Raw genomic sequence first — 18,120 nt, forward strand, 5'->3', positions numbered from 1 at the left:
GTATATTTGCATTAGGCTTGTATATGTTTGTCTTTCTTTATATTTAATTAATTGCTCTTACATTTTCACTTCCATACATTAGCATTCTTTTATATTTTTTGCAAAAAAATATGTTCTATCTTACTTGTAACAGCAATGAAAGGGAGAGAAAGGAAGTGGAATTTGAAAGCAGAATGACAACTGGACTAATTGCTGACATCAGGAGACTCATAGCCAGTTTGCAAATTAAAAGGCATAGACAGAATGCTGAAATGAAAGCCAAAAGGGAAAGAAGTGGTAACACAAATGGCACCAGGAACAGCAGTTTGTCTTATCAAGTACAGCTGCATGACTTTTGACTTTTATGCTACTCTTTGCATAATCACGCTGTATGAATCCTGTGCAGAACGGTTTTAGGGTTATTTGTGACTCTGCCACCAACTTTTAAGTTCCACTGGTGCAGCCATCCTTCAGACTATTGTAACAGTCTTTATAAAATCTATGCAAGATCCAAGAGAATTTCCAAGCCACAAAACCATTAGAGTTTACAATTAAGTGTAAACATTCATAAAATACGAATACTTCATAGCTAAACCTCCAATGAAGAATGAGGTGCTGCAAGAGATTGGTGAAAGTGAGGTTGGAGATGGAATAAGAAAAATCTGAAGACATATGAAATAGCTCAGCACATAAACCTCTGGTCTACAATATTTCTGGTGTTCTGCCGCAGATATATGTTTTTGAACATCTGTCATATGTTTGTATCTCTGCAGGTCCCACATAACCTCATGGATACCCTCACGAATGTTGACCCACACTCTCCAAATCCAGATTGAATAATTGATTTATAAAGTGGATACATGTTCTTTAGAGTTTAATTTAATCCCTAAAATTGAAAAAAGAGATACTATACTTTGTAGTGTTAGAGTTGTAGAACTAGATACTACATTTTAAAATTGATACTATAGCTCAAGCCACATTTTTTGTTTTAGTTGTATAGTTAATTGCATACAGACCAGTGAGGAACATGTAAGGTTTATATCCACACAAAAATCCTTATTCTTCCAGAAAGGAGCTGGAACCATTGAGGCGGACAACATTGACAGTTAATAAAAAGCACACCAAAAGACAATCATTTGGCAAAAATGGAATTAAACCACTTAAGCAGCTGATTTTAGATTGCATATGGACATTTATGATTATAATCTGGGTTTATCAGAATGCAATGGAGAACATTTGCTGCAATGCCAGCAGTGTGCTCCCTCACCCTCACACTATATTAGCAAGTATTTTTAGCAATCAGCAATTGGTAACCTTGTGATTTGCAGGGGCTGCTTTTATGAACGTAAATTTTCCAAAATGTCAGGGGAAGCATAAGTGACATCACACAGCAGTTTACCTTTACTTTTACTCATACACATGGTTACACACACACACATTAACACATATACACACTCTCTCTCATAAACAGACTTTCACCTGCAAGCATTCACACACCATACATTCAAATGTATGTTTACTTACCTCAGATGTCAGTGAGGGTCATATTTCACCTAATTGTACTCTATTCTTTATTACACTGATAGGGAATAATACATTATTCCCTTTTAGTGTAGTAATACACTGAAAGAAAACAAGGAAAATGGAGCTCCACATGGAGCTCCGACTTGCGTCTGCAATGAAGAGCTGCCCCTGTGCTCCTGGTACTGATTTTTCCACCTCTAAGGCTAGCGGTCACACAAGGAGTACCGGGGATTGCAAGCGGCAATGCAGGGGTCACAGCTGCGACCCCTGATGACCATTAAATAAAGTACATGGCTGCTTTGCTATCCCTTAAACAACATTAAGGTTCTCCCTGAATTTCTTGTTTTCTTCTACTTATTTTTTTAATTTTGACTTTGCACTTTAATGAAATTCGTTCTTTACCTAAAGCACATATATTCCCTCGAAAGTTGAAAATAATCTGCTCTCCTTCTCGCAGTGCAATCTTCTCAGATGGTTCTGGAGGTCCAGAGTAGCCTTCATCTCTCAAGCTGAGAATCTCCAGATTCAACTCTTTGCTAGGAATCACTTCAACTATTGCCTTATTTACGTTCTCTCTTTTTCTATACAATACCACATTCACCATAGTACTTCGTGTAGCTTCTTCGAGCAATTGAATAAATTGAAGTAGGTGTGCACAGTCCATTGCTGAAGAAAGCCGGAGAACAATGAAACTGAAACAAAAAATAAAAGTTCTTAGGTAGATACACCACAGGGTAATATTATCCTAAAATTAAGAAGTATAACATAACTAATACATGTAAAAGTACATCAAGATTACTTTCTAAAAAGTAAATCCATTGTTCTTTGGTAAGTTAAAATTAAAGTTTGTAATAATAAGCTGTTTCAAACAAATGCTAATCAACAATGGTGCTCATTAATAGGAATGTTTCAATCAAGACATTGAAAAGATTGTTGTACCAAATGTTTATAACAACTGATATTGCAATCCCTCTACCTCACAATCTGTATTTATATAAATAGTTCATATATACTTGCACGTTTACTTTTGAACAACTGTTATTAATGTTAAGTTGAAGCAGTATTCTACTACTTACACCGGATCAACAACTCAAAATCTAGGATGGAGAGGGAGAGAAAGATGCCTGATCCTCAGGGAAAATCAAACACTGAGTGGTAGGAGGAGCCCACAGCTTTCAAGGATAGGGCGTGCTCACCAGCAGAAGTCACCACTAAGCTCAACTATACTTGCAGATAGATGGATCTTGTGCACTCCTCCTCTGGTCTCTGATGAGGGGTTCATTGCATCTCTTGGTACTCTGTATCTACATTCTGGATTCTGTGGACTAATTTGGGATTTCAACACACCAAGAACAAGAGCAGGGGTAGGATCAGCAAGCAAAGTTACAACAGAGTAACAGGCTTAGTTTGAGGTTATTGGCTGAAAATTGTAAAGCACCACAGCAGGATCTACAAAGGCTGAGTAACTGGATTTTCTTCTAATGAAAAAGTTGGCCTCTAGCTTAACTCTGTAGGGGAACAAGCCCTTTAGCGAAGATCTCTTGTGTGAAATCCTCTGAAAGCCCTTAAAGAACGGGTTTTCAGCTGCACATAACAGTGACACATTCCTTCATACTAAGTTCAGGTGCAATTGGCTGTTATGCATGTGACTGCATGTTCTATGATGTATGTCTTCCGCATTGGAGATGAAATTATTCTAGTACCCCTTTCCCTAGAACAGTCTGTTGTGCCTGGTTTAACGCTGCATTCTACAATCGGTTCCACAGGTTTCTAAAAAATAATGCAATAGCTAAAACCTATAGGTCTAGTTCATGATTTCCATATACATAGGGGGTCATTACAACATTGGCGGTATAAGGCGCTTACCGCCGTGCAGAAGACCGCCAATACATCGCTGCGGCCGCGGTATACCGCCACAGCTATTATGACACACATCACGGAATCTGCCGAAATTGAGACACCCACACAACACCGCCACACCAAAGGTCAGTGATAAACTGGCGGAAACAAATCCTCCACCTCCACGGCAACAGAAACACGCCCATGCTATTATGACCCACGAATCCACGCGGCGGTCTTTCAACCGCGGTATTCCATTGGCGGTACACACCGCCGCGCTCAAAATACACACACATCTCCAAAACACCGCCACATTGGACAATTACAAATACACACACCTGATACACATACACACACCACTCCCAAACACCCAACACAATATAAAATACACACCCACATCACCCACAAACCCCTACAACCAGAAATTCTGAGAGAAGGCCAGAGAAAGAGCACAGCTATTGACAACCCCATCACACAGAGGCACACAACACCATCACCCACACAACATCCACGCACAAAACACCACATACCACTACACTCACCACACTCATCAACACATACACCACCCCACACATCACACACACCATCCCATGTCACGCCAAAAAAAAAACCGCTTCTCCGAGGAGGAGCTCAGGGTCATGGTGGAGGAAATCGTACGGGTAGAGCCACAGCTATTTGGCTCACAGGTACAGCACACATCAATAGCCAGGAAGATGGAGCTATGGCGCAGAATAGTGGACAGGGTCAACGCCGTGGGACAGCATCCAAGAAATAGGGAGGACATCAGGAAGAGGTGGAACGACCTACGGGGGAAGGTGCGTTCCACGGTCTCCAGGCACAACATCGCCGTGCAGCAGACTGGCGGCGGGCCCCCACCTCCTCCCCCACAACTAACAACATGGGAGGAGCAAGTCTAGCCCATCTTGCATCCAGAGGGCCTCGGAGGAGTCGGTGGAGGATGGGACACTGGTAAGTCAAATCTTAACTATCACATCCCCCACCCTACCTGCATGCTAGCACACACCCCCACCCTCACACCCTCCCCTATCACCCCAAATCCTCACTAATCTACCCATGACACCAATCACCCATCCCAACACCAAGCCCTGCATGACACAACTAGCATGGACACCCCTCACTAAAGCATGCCCACTGCACATACCCAGAACACCCCCCCAACCATCACCACACAAGCCCCCACACAGGAATGCCTGCACTGGGGATCACGCACACCCAACCATTTCACACCATGAAACACACAGATGCAATAATCATGTTCGTATACCCCTGCAGGAACCCGAAGGAACGTCACCACACCAGAGGGTCCAGACATCACCACTCCACCCCCAGAAGAGGCCCACAGTGACGACAGCAGCTCTGCTCCACTGGATCCTGATGACCAGCCCGGACCATTGTGGGCCTCAGGACAGTCAGTTCCCCTTGCCCAGCCACAGCCCAACACCGAGCTTACACCCTCTGGTAACACCAGCACAGCACCCACCCAGCGGGCCCAAACCTCCCTAACCAGGACAGGTCAATCAGCGGTGTGTCCACCACTACAGGGCACCCAGGCTAACCCACCACCCCAACAACAACAGGGACCTGGGGGCAGTGGTAGTGGGCACACGGTCCAGGGGACGGAGGCACACGAACACCGGGGAACTGGGTGGGCTGCTGTGCTGAACAGGGCAAAGACCGCCATGGCAAAGCACCGCTGAACAGTCAAGAACCGCCATGTAAAAGCACCGCTGAACAGGGCAAAGTCCGCCGTGGCAAAGCACCGCTGAACAGTCCAGAACCGCCATGTCAAAGCACCGCTGAACAGGTCAAAGACCGCCATGGCAAAGCACCGCTGAACAGGGCAAAGACCGCCATGGCAAAGCACCGCTGAATAGTCCAGAACCGCCATGTCAAAGCACCGCTGAACAGGGCAAAGACCGCCATGGCAAAGCACCGCTGAACAGTCCATAGACCGCCATGGCAAAGCACCGCTGAACAGGGCATGCACCGTGTAGGAATGAATGGACCACCACATCAGGCATCCTTATCCCATGTGCAGCTGGGACAGTAACAGGACAGGTACGTTCACGGGGAGACTCATCCAGTCGGGCACCAGTCCACCTCCAGAACCAGTGGAGTACTGCATCTACTTGAGAGACTGTGGCTTTGCACTCCCCAGGATGGCACAGTGGGCAACCCACCCACTGTAGAGACTTGAGAGACTGTGGCTTTGCACTCCCCAGGATGGCACAGTGGGCAAACCACCCACTGTAGAGACTTGAGAGACTGTGGCTTTGCACTCCCCAGGATGGCACAGTGGGCAAACCACCCACTGTAGTGACTTGAGAGACTGTGGCTTTGCACTCCCCAGGATACATCAATGGGCATGGAGCCCAGTCGTGGATCTGGCTTAGCATTCATCTGGCTGAGGTGCCCCCCCTTCCCTTCCCCCTGAGGTGCCTGTAGTGTTTCTATCTGATGCCCCGGCAGTGTTCTCTCCGATTTTGGTCAGGTATCTATTGTGGGCCTCGCCCATGCATTTTTGGACTGTTGGTGCACGGACATTGTTGTGTACATATCTGCACTACTTCTCGGATTGTATGTGTAAATAAGAGTGATTTTGAGTATATATCTGTATATTTTTGTATGACATGTATATTGGCACATTACAATGTTTGCCCGAATTTCGCATTGTCTTTGCATTCTTCCGGGGGGATTGTTGGTTGTTACTGTGATTTTTGTGACTGCATTGGTGTGTATGTTGTATAATACGAGGGTGGGGGTGTTTGGTGGGTGTCCCCCTAACTTTTGTCTCCCCCCTCCCCTGTGTCGTAGGTGCAGTGCTCACCGGTATCTTCTGCGCCTACGTAGCTGTTGGTCGTAAAGGAGCAGAAAAACAAGGGCAGGTAGGATTTGTAATTCCGGCTCCATGGTGTCCTCCTTCCTCGTGGGATGTGCTAAGGTGAGCGTTTTCCCATTGCAGAAACTGTTTCAGCCGTGTTTTTATCCACGGTGAATCCGCCCCGGAAAAGGTGGCGGATTGGCGGGTTGTAATGGTGTGGGCGGTACATTGTCTCCCGCCTGTCTGTTGGCGGTAACCGCCGCGCTGCTTGTCTGTACCGCCGTGGCGAGCGGTGTGTTAAAGTGGCTGTCTTTGTTGGCGGTTTCCGCCAGGGTCATAATTCCCTTTTTTTGTCCGCCGGCCTGTTTGCGGTATTACCACACCTTTAACACCGTCCGCCAGGGTTGTGATGACCACCATAATCTTTTGAACATTATATGTATCCCCCTCCTATCTGTGACATACCCTAAGAGACATTGTCACAAATCCACTGTCTGTTTGTCCAGGGTTAATAGTTTTTATTCACACCTATATTACTGGGTTTCCAACAAGCACTTGCCCTCCAGAGATCAGACTTTGTATTCTAGATTAGTTCAGAAGAAGGTCAACATTGTCAGCTGAGAAGGTAATATACCAGGATCAAGTTATTCAGTTCCTGTATGAAATTGGGTTATTGATTGGCTGGGTTGTGAACCCTGTTCCAGAAGCAGCCACAATGCTTTGTCAGGGCGAGGCACAAGCCAATCCTAAATTGATCTGTTCTGAACCCTCTGGTAGCTTGCCACAGAGCAGTCAGGTTTAACTTAGAGACAATGTGTTAAGTATTTGTACAACAATTCAAACAGTAATAAAGTGAAAACATCACACAAAAAGGATCCCACAAGAGGTTAGAAAAATAGAGCTTCCTTTAATAAATATAACAAGAACAAAATGGCAAATGAAAATATCAAATCAGTAGAACCGGAAACATGCAAATGTAAAGATTTTATTGAAAATAGCACTAAAAAGCTCAAAGCACCAACTATGGATATCTGGCCACGCTGGACTGGGACAAAGTCACAAGTTCAAGCTGACCGGGATGGAGCACGGGCTGGCAACAGGGACCCCATTAAGTCCACTGAACAAAGAGAAGATGCATTGTGGAGCTGAAGCGATGCATCTGTTCAGAGATACATCAAGGCTGTGATGTGAGGGTCTGTCATCATTGAGGATCTCATCAACAGGGCTTGCGATGTGAAGTCGCCGGTTCTGAGAGCTGCAAGGGTGTGATGTGGAGTCCGGCATTGTCATTGAGGCTGCAATCAAAGAGTGATGTGAGGGCCTGCATCAAGGATGCACCATGCAGCATGCACGTCCTATTGGCTGCAAAGGCAATGAGGGTATTTGTGATGGGTCCAATCGTTACAGCAGCGGTAGGGTGTAGGATCTGCTCAGATTTGTGCCAGACAGCAGACAAGATACGTTGGTTCTACTGTATCCACAGAGAATGGCAGAGCACTTTAAGCCCAAATCCAGGGGTCTGGGACTGGGGTGGCACCACTTGGCAAGGGAGACAAATAGATGGTAGGGTTTAGGCGCAAGGTTATCAAAAGTGTGTTGTGTCCCTGAGGCTTCAGATCAGGGGTTCAGGCAACTAGCCCTTGATTTCTGGGTTCAAGGGATACTGGTCCAGCCCTCTCACTCAGGCAAGCGGGCAAGAGGCAGCAGATCATCAAAGCAGGCAGCAGTCCTTCAGGTCAGCATTCCTGCACAGTGGCAGTCCTTTTGCAGCACAGCAATCCGTTTTCCTTGCAGAGTATCCACAGATGGAGAAGTGTACTGAAGACTGTATGTCTGAGGTCCAGTATTTATACCTAATTGTGCCTTTGAATTAGCACTGGAGAGAAACATACCATGACTTCGAGCACAGCTGAAAGAATCTTCCATTTATGTGAAGTGTAGCAGACAGCCTGCCCAGCGTGTAGACATGCAGCCAAGCTGAGATATGCTGAACCTGAATCATTTATGAGGCAATAAAACTACAAGAGTTTTGAGGCTGCCAAAGTGATACCAATAGACTCTCCCTGATGGTGAGCCTGCACTTCCCAGCCAATCTGCCCCTGGAAGTCAATGCTAATGAATAAAAACATGCACATGGGCTCTACTAGGGATGTGCAAATTTGCAAATTATGATGCATCATAACTTCCCAATTTTAATTCACAGGAGCAAAGTTTGCAAAGGTAATAAATAAGGCCGATTTTTAGACCTTTTCCAAAGTAGAAAACTGTACCTTTTCCTGCGAAAAGCTGAGAAGGAACATATGTTCTTTGACTCTGCTTGTTTTCACTGCCCATCCTTTGTTGCAAGTGCTCAATGCCAGACGAAGTAGTGAATCTTTTCAGCAATTATCAATGGCTTTGACTGCCTCATCTCTTGCCCAAGAGATTGCTTACTGTTTCACAGCACCTCCCACCCTTTAGCTGTCACCAGCTGCACCACCACACTCTCCAAAACTAATGTGTCCCCTGCTGACCATACCAGCCTATCACACTAACACTCAAGCTTCCACCTACTTTCCTAGATACTGTGCCTGCATAATATTCCCGTCACTTTCCCTCCCTACATGACCTAACAATGTGGAGAGGGGTTGATGCTTTGCCATACATTTCCTGCACAGGATTTCCTGAATCAACAATGTATTTCTGGAATATGTACTGACAAAGGGAAACAAAAGTGTTCAGATCATTGATGTTTGTGACACACTTAAAGGGTCAGCCGTAAGCTAGCCATCTGTTTCCAGAACCAGGTGGAACCTTGAACATTTGCCGGACAACTAGAGGTTGCCCGAGCTGTGTCAGTAGCCCGATGACCAGCCCAACAGTTTACAGATCCTTATATGTAAAATGTTTCAAGCACTTGCATTTTGTCCATTTTCCTTTTTATTATCCAGTGCAATCCCCATTTGTGGTTTGGGAATCCATTTCGCATTTGGTCAATAAGTAATTCAATGTAGGGCAGTATTGTTGCATCTCTAGACTGGGAGTATTCTTTGGAGTTACTTTGGAACCGAGAAATGAGCAAATTTTGCTATTGTTGGTTAGTTTACATACAACATACATTTGACTGCAGAGTTGTGGATGGTTTTGCTATAATGTTGTAAGCACTAGGGCCAGATGCATGAAGCATTTTTTTGGTCACAAACACTCGGTTTCAGAGTTTGCAAGTGCAAAAATGCTTTATTGCAATGTACCAAAAGCAATCTTAGAGTCAGTACCTTTTTTTCTCACTTCTAAAATACATTTTGAAATAAATGAAATGAATGCAATATTGTTATTTGAAAAGGGTGTGCTGTTGGCATTCCTTCTAAATAGCAATACCTATCCATAAGTATCAATGGTTTAGGACCACAACAGCCATAAACCATTAACATTTCGCCAACCCCCAAGGTGGGATGGTAATCTCTTCACAAAATGGAAGGGAACCCAAGGGGACTATTTCCCTTTGTAAATGTAAAAAATAAAATAAATGTTTGCCGGGGAGTGGGCTCTTGTACATTGGAACATGGGCTACTCTCAAACAAACAAACAAAAGAAGTAAACTTTTCTTTTTAAATTCAGCCCCGTTTAATTTATGGAGAACAGGCTGAATTTCCTGAACTATGTCATATGTCAGTTCAGAAAATTATTTACTGGTCGCAGAGTTAGCGGTGAGAAATTTTTAACAGAATTTTGTGAGCATTAAATAGAACAACTGGGACTCTTACATTTATAAATAGGGCATTATATGACGTACTCGATGCAAGAGGAGGGCAAAGGAAACAGATGTTACTTTCTGCCTATCTATAAATGGTGCCTCAAACTTCATCTGGTGAAGCACCTCTGTGGATTCACATAAACTTGGTGCCAAGGCCAATGTAGTCACACATACTAGGAAAGATAGACTAGTTTCTGTGCTATTATAAGTCAGCTAAGGAAAGAAGGGTATTATCAGTTTTCCAAGAAGGTTGCTGAAAGTGCCTTGCAACAGGAGTGAGAGCAACCATCGCCCACAGGAATTAGCTATCAACCTGAGAAATACCAAAATGGAAAAACCAAGTATCTCACACATTACCACCTTTACTACAAACTGCAAACGGGTCAAATGTGGGTAATCAAACATAGATCTTGTCACCGCAGCAGCAATGGATCTGGCAATTGAATTAGAAACAAATGACCACAGTGAAGTGCTGAAATGGGAACAACTAACAACCAGGTAAGTGAAAGTTTTGCGGAGCCAATCACCAACAGGCGACTGCCACCCCCCACAGCATCAACTCACCTGACCCAGGCTTACAGGTCAGCATTACGAGATGCAAAGAGGAAAATTGATTTCAGCACTAGGCGTCTCTGTGGCAGTCCAGGGAATTTAGACCTGCTTGCAACTCTAAGGCACCATAAACAGTCACAGAAAAAGCTGAAATGGGCAATTAACAGGAATCGCAGTGAAGGACCTGTCGGCCAAGCTCCACTCAGCCGCAAAGAGCACCAACAGCGCACACTACTGGTGAACAATATGCAACCTCACACGCCCTTACCATGGCGACATCACATCTATCAGAAGCTGTCCAACACCTTGGAGTCCACTTCAATGGCCCTTCATCACTCAGCACGTCCACACAAAGCACAACATCTCCAGGAATCCATCTCCCATGCAGGCCCCCAGAGAAGACCCCGCTCACACTACTCACTGATTCGGTCACAAAAGAAGGTCAGATAGTCAAGGGCAGGAGAGAAGGCGCCCTGGGCCCTAACGGACTTCCACCTGCAGTTTTTAAGCACAACAGGCCCTTCTTGGAAAAGATTTTCGAACCTCTTTACCTGGAAATAGGCTTGACAGGAATTATCCCACAGTCCTGGAAGGGGTCCATAATCTCTTCTACTTTTAAAACCAGGGACAGGTCGTTCCCTAATAGGCATCATCTGATTGCCTTAATTGACAATGAAGCAAAGTACTTTGCAGGTCTGCTACTGGATCTTCTGCTTAAATGGACTACTGAAAAGGGAATAATCCCCAAGATCCAAAAAGGATTTTCTAAACAAACTGGCACCATTCACGAACATCATGGCTATTGCCCTCTTAATCGACAAAGCTGTAACACTGAAACATTAGCTTCATCTATGTTTTGTTGATTTCAAGGCCGCTTTTGATCACTTGGATAGCAATCTGTTGTGGAAGAAGCTTGAAAACTGCAGACTTTCATATTCACTCTTACGCCTGATAATAGCCCTGCATAAGGACACATGGGTCCAGATAAAATTGGGTACAGGCACCCATCTCCCAAGGATGATCCCCACTACCAAAGGATTAAAACAGGGGGGTGTTTTGGCCCCCACACTGTTCAATCTATACTTAGCAGACCTGGCGGGCTCACTTACCCCCACAAACTCGCACCCCCCAAAAATTGGATATCTTGAACTCCCATGCCTCATGTACACGGATGTCCTCGTATTGATAAGTCATATGGAAATAGGCCTTCAGAGACTAATAAATGCTAATCAACATTACTCAGCCACCAACACCTTGACGGCAAGCTTCGGAAAAACACGCACATTGTCAATCAGAACTAAGGCACCTCCAAGAGCATGGTTTTGGGGCAAGACACAACTTGCCCAAACAGACAAATATAAATATCTTGGAGTCTTCATCGACTTGCTATGGCACTATCCTTAAAAAGACTAAAAACTCATTTTGATGGTCCTTCATACACCCCCCTCCTAAATGTACTAAAAGCCAAGCTCCTGCCCACAATCACATACAGGAGCAAAGTACAAAGAGGCAGGGACATAGATATCTTAAACGACATGGTGAGCAAAGTTTACCAGTTGATCTTCAACCTCCCTAGATTTACCTCTCCCCGCCAACTGAGACTGGAGTTTGGCCTACGGATTCAATCTCTGGCACGACGCAGTGCATATATAAACTTCTGGAGCAAAGCCCGTGGTGCCACTCCAGACTCTCTCAATTACCAGATGTGGCAAGAGCTTGAATGTAAGAACACTTCCCCGTTCAGAATCTACCTAGATGACTTACTTAAGATAAATGGGCTCACCGACCTCTGGAGGAACTCAATCCCGGACAGCGCCTTCAAGAAAGCAACTGGGAAATCAATCTGGTTTCATTTACTACTGGAGGACAAAGCAGCCTTCTCACGGAGGTCTCACACATGGATGACTCTGTATACCAACACGTCTCTTGCACCACAGTCATATCTAGGCCAGGGTTTTTTTAGATGAACAAAGGAGCAATTCTTAAAGTATCGTCTTGAAATCTTACCACTTGCTTTAAATGCAGGCCCCTGGCTGAGGATTGGAACCAACCCTACCTGCCACCTATGTGGTGAGGACACAGAAGATCTTTTACATGTCCTCTGCTCATGTGACCGCCTTGCACCAGAATGAAAAACCTAACTAAAGAACAAATTCAACGAAAGAGGCATACGGACAAGGAGGCAAGCGGTGCTGGTGTGTTTTGCACCTGGGGATCTGCAGCTGAATTGTGCCTTAGTGAAATTTCTATCACTGGTGACCCAAAAGCAGCATTTAATAAATCAGCACCACCCTCCCTCAGACTCACAAGAGGACAGTTCACAGTCTAATGCTTGATAGTGGTTGCTAACGGTATCAAGAGACGCTCTATCCACAATGGAGCAAGCAAGGTTTTAAGTAGTAATTGACTCATTATGTTTTAAAATGTGTTCTACATGCTTACGATGGAGCGCACTTCCAAGTAACTGGAGAATGCACAAATCTATTAGATGGCTAATGATGATTTAGTAATACCATGAATGTATCTTAATGTTTTTTTTCACTTTGTTATAGTTTTAAGTAATTTAACAAAAAACCCTTACCTACCTACCTATTCAGGTGCAAGTGGGGTTGTGCCAGGCTCCATTCCCTCATTAAGGCACACTTAATTCCTCTACTGTGTGACTTTCTGGAAGTGATTCACAAAGTCTAACTGTCAGTTACACCCACTTATGTGATATAAGACAGGATGCAGGCACAAAAGGGCCAAGGAGAGTAAAAGTGTCAAATTTCTAGAAGTGGCATTTTCAAAAATGTTATCAAAAACTGAACTTTCCCATTAAAGAGGGCTTTTCATTACATTTCTAAAGACACAAAACACAACATAGCTACCTGCTCACAATTGAAAATTACAGCTTATAAAGTGCAATTAGAAACACCCAATGTCATCCTATGGGAGCGGTAGGTTCACATTAGTGAAAAATGACTTTAGAAGTTTGACATGTTAAATGAAATAGCTCATGTCCAAACTTTGAATTACAATGCACCCTGCATTTAGGCTACCAAGGGCCTACCCTAGGGGTGACTTATATGCAATAAAAGGAGAGATTAGGGCATGGCAAGGGAGATTTTTGCCAAATCGACAGAGAAGTTTCAAACTGCATTCAGACTGCAGTGGCACAAAAGTAAAGCAGGATCACTGGTAGCATTTAATTTACAGGCCCTAGGTATGTGGTATACCACTCTACAAAGGATTTATAAGTAAATTAAATATGTAAACAGGTGTAAACAATTCTAGCATGTATAAAGGAAAGACAACAAGCACCTCATCACTGATTAGCAGTGGTAAAATTCCCAGAGTCCTAAGGCCAACAAAAACGAATTCAGCAAAAAATATTGAATAAAAGGCAAATGGTTTGGGGGCGACCCTGGAGAGAGGGACAGGTCCAATTGAAGACCGCTAAATTATAATTATACTTTTCAACTCTAAAGAGTTTACAAATAAAAATAAGCCTTATTCACTATAGTTGTGATATGGCAATAAGAATACAAATCCTAAATGATCAAGACCATTAGATTTATTTATATGTCTGAATTCTGGCTCAGTTCCATAAATCTAATGAAGGGGTTGAATCAAATGTGTGTGCCTAACGTCTGCTGGGTCATGAAGACAATAACATAATTTTTCACAAATAAGGAAAACACCCACAGGTGTATTTGTTTGATGTCCTCTCACAGGAAAATGAAAGTTAATTTCTGTCTGATACTTTACACTGCTAGTTTTAGAGGTGTGTAATGATGAGAGCAGAGCAGAGAACGTGATGCAGGAAAAGGTGTTTGAAATAAAAAAAAGTCCAGAAACTATGCCCAATTGCACATTGCTAGATTTCAGTTATTGGAAAGTATTGCAAAAAAAGTGAAATTCTTTCAAATTCATGCACTTCATGACTCATCCAGTGAAGATTGCAGAATAGAGGGTAACTCTTTAGAGATAACTTAAACTATCCAAACACAGGTTTTGTATGCATTGTTGTTTAACAGTCAAGAAATACTTTTCACACATCACATAGAGATAGATGTATTAAACAAATTGTGATCAGTATTTGCAACTATGGCTCCACTTGCATGGACTTAGGTGCCTATCTCCTGTATTCTTGATTTTAAATAACGTAAAACTGGAACTGTTGTAAAAGTAAATATTGACCCTTGAAACGCTTGGCAACTTGCAACATAACAGAAGGATATGGATCTGGTATATCAAAAGGAATTTATGCTTGAATAACTGTTCTGGAATAAAGCAACAATAAGATATATCATTTCAACAATAATTTTCTTTAATCGTCACAGGTGATGACAAATACAAAGCTGTTCGCACTTCTTTTATATACTTCCCATCACTCGTGAGAGTGGCTCACATGAGGTTGTGATCCAAAACAGTAATTATGTGAACATTCATGTTATTAATAAAGGGTGAATGTGAATTAATAGATGCATAAACATGACCCTCTGTAACCGGCTTTCTAAGTGTGGCACTATATTGTCTTGTGTCACTCATTTAGCAAAGCACAATGAGAAATTGTTGTTTCTTACCTGTCTAAATGCTCATCAAGTTCAAATGAAACAAGTCCATTCTGCACGTTCTTGACAACAGTGTCTTCAAGTACGACCCATTGGTCTTCTTTACTTCGGAACCCCAAGAGCTTCAGGTGTTCTGTAATGTGATCTCCGTGTTTTCTCATTGAAGCACTGACTGCCCTGAAGATAAAATGTTTTAAATGAGAAGAAGGCCTTACCAACAGTATCAGTGATGTAATTCCAATTAATTTACGTCTACTATTTGTAGAAAGAAAACAATGCTACAAATTATTACCCATGAGGAAAAGATTGCAATTGAATTATTACCTCGCAGCAACTGATTTACTCTATCATTGTGCATTTAAAATAGCCATTGCCTGGGCCGCTTGCCAGGGCTGGACTGGCAGTAATGGGCATTGGGCCTTTCTAAACACACAAGTTAAATACCACCTTCACTGAAAGATTTATTTTTAAATTGTGAGTTTGGAGACCACAAACTCCACATCTTTATCTGCTCCCAATGGAAAATTACACTTAGAAGATATTTCAAGGCAATCTCCATGTTGACCTATGGAAGCGATAGGCCTTGAAATAGTGGAAACCGAATTAAGCAGTGTTTTACTATCAGGACATGTAAAACACGTTAGTACATGTCCAACCTTTCAAATACACTGCACCCTACCCATCGGGCTACCTGGGGCATACCTTAGGGGTACCTTACCTGTATTAAAAGGGAAGGTTTGGAACTGGCAAGTGGGTACATTTGCCAGGTCGCACTGGCAGTTCCAAATTGCACACACAGACACTGCAGTGGCAGGTCTGAGACATGTTTACAGGGCTACTCATGTTGGTGGCACAAACAGTGCTTCCGACCCACTAGTAGCATTATATTTACAGGCCATGAGCGCCTCTGGTACACTTTACTAAGGATTTACTGGTAAATCAAATATGTCAATCATGGATAAACCATTAGACATTTGGACAGACAGCATATGCCCTTTAGCACTGGTTAGCAGTGGTAAAATGCCCAGAGTCCTAACGTCAACAAAACAGGTAAAAAAATGGAAGGAAAGAAGCAAAATGTTTGGGGATGACCCTGTTAATAGATTGTGGTCTAACAATGGCCGATCTTTTCAAGCATGCATGTTAATGGTGCCAAGAATGCACAAATTATCTCCTGGTTACATATTAAGTAGTCACCATCCTTGAAGCAGACACATTATTTGAAATTACCTAAAACCATATTATTAGTTCTCGTATGTAGCATTGTTATAAAGCCCAAGAGATCCTACAACTGAATCAAGAATTTTATTAAAACTTTTCAGTCAAATACAAAAGTAGAGCATTGAAACTGTAGCAGGGAAGCATGGCACACTCTAGCAAAACACATACAGAGAGTCAGGGAGACTTAAGTCAAATAGACCAAAGGAATCGACCCATACTATCTCCCTATGTATAAGACCAAAAACACAAAAAAGTATGGGGTTCACTTAGAATGAGGAGCTGTACCCAGGGGAAATTTCCTGGTGCTCCTTAACCTTACTAGGTGAGTGCATGGTGAATGGGTGCTGTGATGGGTCCTGAAGTGATGATGGGGGGGTGCTTCCTTTATGGACTAGGTGGTCTCACACTCTATATGGTGTCATGCTTCATCATTTGACCACCTAGCCCCACCCAGGTAGGACAATGCCACCTGGGCGGACTCAACCTCACTGTTAAAAGAACGGGAGGGAGTGCGTAAATTTTTACTTTCTGGACATTATGGAATCCAGCTGAAATAGGGAACATATAAAAACACCTAGGCAGTTACCTGGGTGAAAAGTACACTTTTAATAATGGTATCTTCTGGTGTGTTAAAAACTAGGATAGGACACCTCTGTGAGAGTAAGGACTCACTGGGTCACCTATCTAAAAATAAATGGCCAACATTTTTCGGCCCTGTACTATGAGCCAAGGAAGGTCTAGGGGCATTCTTCAGGGCCTAGGATCCCTCAAAGTCATGCACTGCAAAGGAGAACGTCCTGCACTCAGTAAGAGTGTGGGCAAAATATAGTGAGAATTGATACAGCCTACCTGAAGTGAGGAACTACCTGGCGTAGGCCTCAAGTCTTAAAGGCTACTTGCCCCAAAACTCCAGGATGGGGAGTGTCCCCTGATAGTCACACATACATCAAAGGAGGCGCTGGCTATGCGCCTAGTCCGTCCCCTCACTGGACCGCTTGTGGACACTCCCCCTCCTGGAGTTTTGGGGCAAGTAGCCTTTAAGATTTGAGGCCTACCACTTCAGGTAGGCTGTATCAATTCTCACTATATTTTGCCCACACTCTTACTGAGTGCAGGACGTTCTTCATTGCAATGCATGACTTTGAGGGATCCTAGGCCCTGAAGAATGCCCCTAGACCTTCCTTGGCTCATTGTAGAGGGCTGAAACATGTTGGCCATTTATTTTTAGATAGGTGACCCAGTGAGTCCTTACTCTCACAGAGGTGTCCCATCCTAGTTTTTAACACACCAGCAGACACCATTATTAAAAGTGTACTTTTCACACAGGTAACTGCCTAGGTGATTTTATTTGTTCCTTAGTTCAGCTGGATCCCATAATTTCCAGAAAGTAAAAATGTACGCACTCCCTCCCGTTCTTTTAACGGTGAGGTTGAGTCCGCCCAGGTGGCATTGTCCTACCTGGGTGGGGCTAGGTGGTCAAATGATGAAGCATGACACCATATAGAGTGTGAGACCACCTAGTCCGTAAAGGAAGCACCCCCCCATCATCACTTCAGGACCCATCACAGCACCCATTCACCATGCACTCACCTAGTAAGGTTAAGGAGCACTAGGAAATTTCCCCTGGGTACAGCTCCTCATTCTAAGTGAACCCCATACTTTTTTGTGTTTTTGGGTTATGAAAGTAGAACATCTGGGGAGCAACTCAAACACAAACGAATCATGAGGTACTTCACTCATTAGCTCAAAAACTAACTTTTCCCTGTTACAAAACTGGAATCTTAACACACAGCACCAAAGGTGATGCTTCCACTTGCTGTAAGGATTGGCTATCAGCAGTGGTCAAATGTGACCTCTAAAAGTGGTAGGGCATA

The 18,120-nt window shown here is 43.5% G+C and overlaps 1 protein-coding gene across 1 annotated transcript in view; it reads right to left on the reverse strand.

Annotated features, from left to right (window-relative positions):
- DTHD1 (death domain containing 1) overlaps positions 1-18,120 on the reverse strand; it is a 167,091-nt gene that overhangs the window by 58,155 nt on the left and 90,816 nt on the right. The window contains exons 6-7 of the mRNA XM_069202131.1: positions 15,038-15,202; positions 1,906-2,195 (exon numbers count right to left, since the gene is read on the reverse strand). Of these exons, the coding sequence (XP_069058232.1) occupies positions 1,906-2,195; positions 15,038-15,202 (455 nt within the window). The remainder of the gene's footprint in view (positions 1-1,905; positions 2,196-15,037; positions 15,203-18,120) is intronic.

Source organism: Pleurodeles waltl, chromosome 1_2, assembly GCF_031143425.1.
Source record: "Pleurodeles waltl isolate 20211129_DDA chromosome 1_2, aPleWal1.hap1.20221129, whole genome shotgun sequence".
Lineage (NCBI taxonomy): Eukaryota > Metazoa > Chordata > Amphibia > Caudata > Salamandridae > Pleurodeles > Pleurodeles waltl.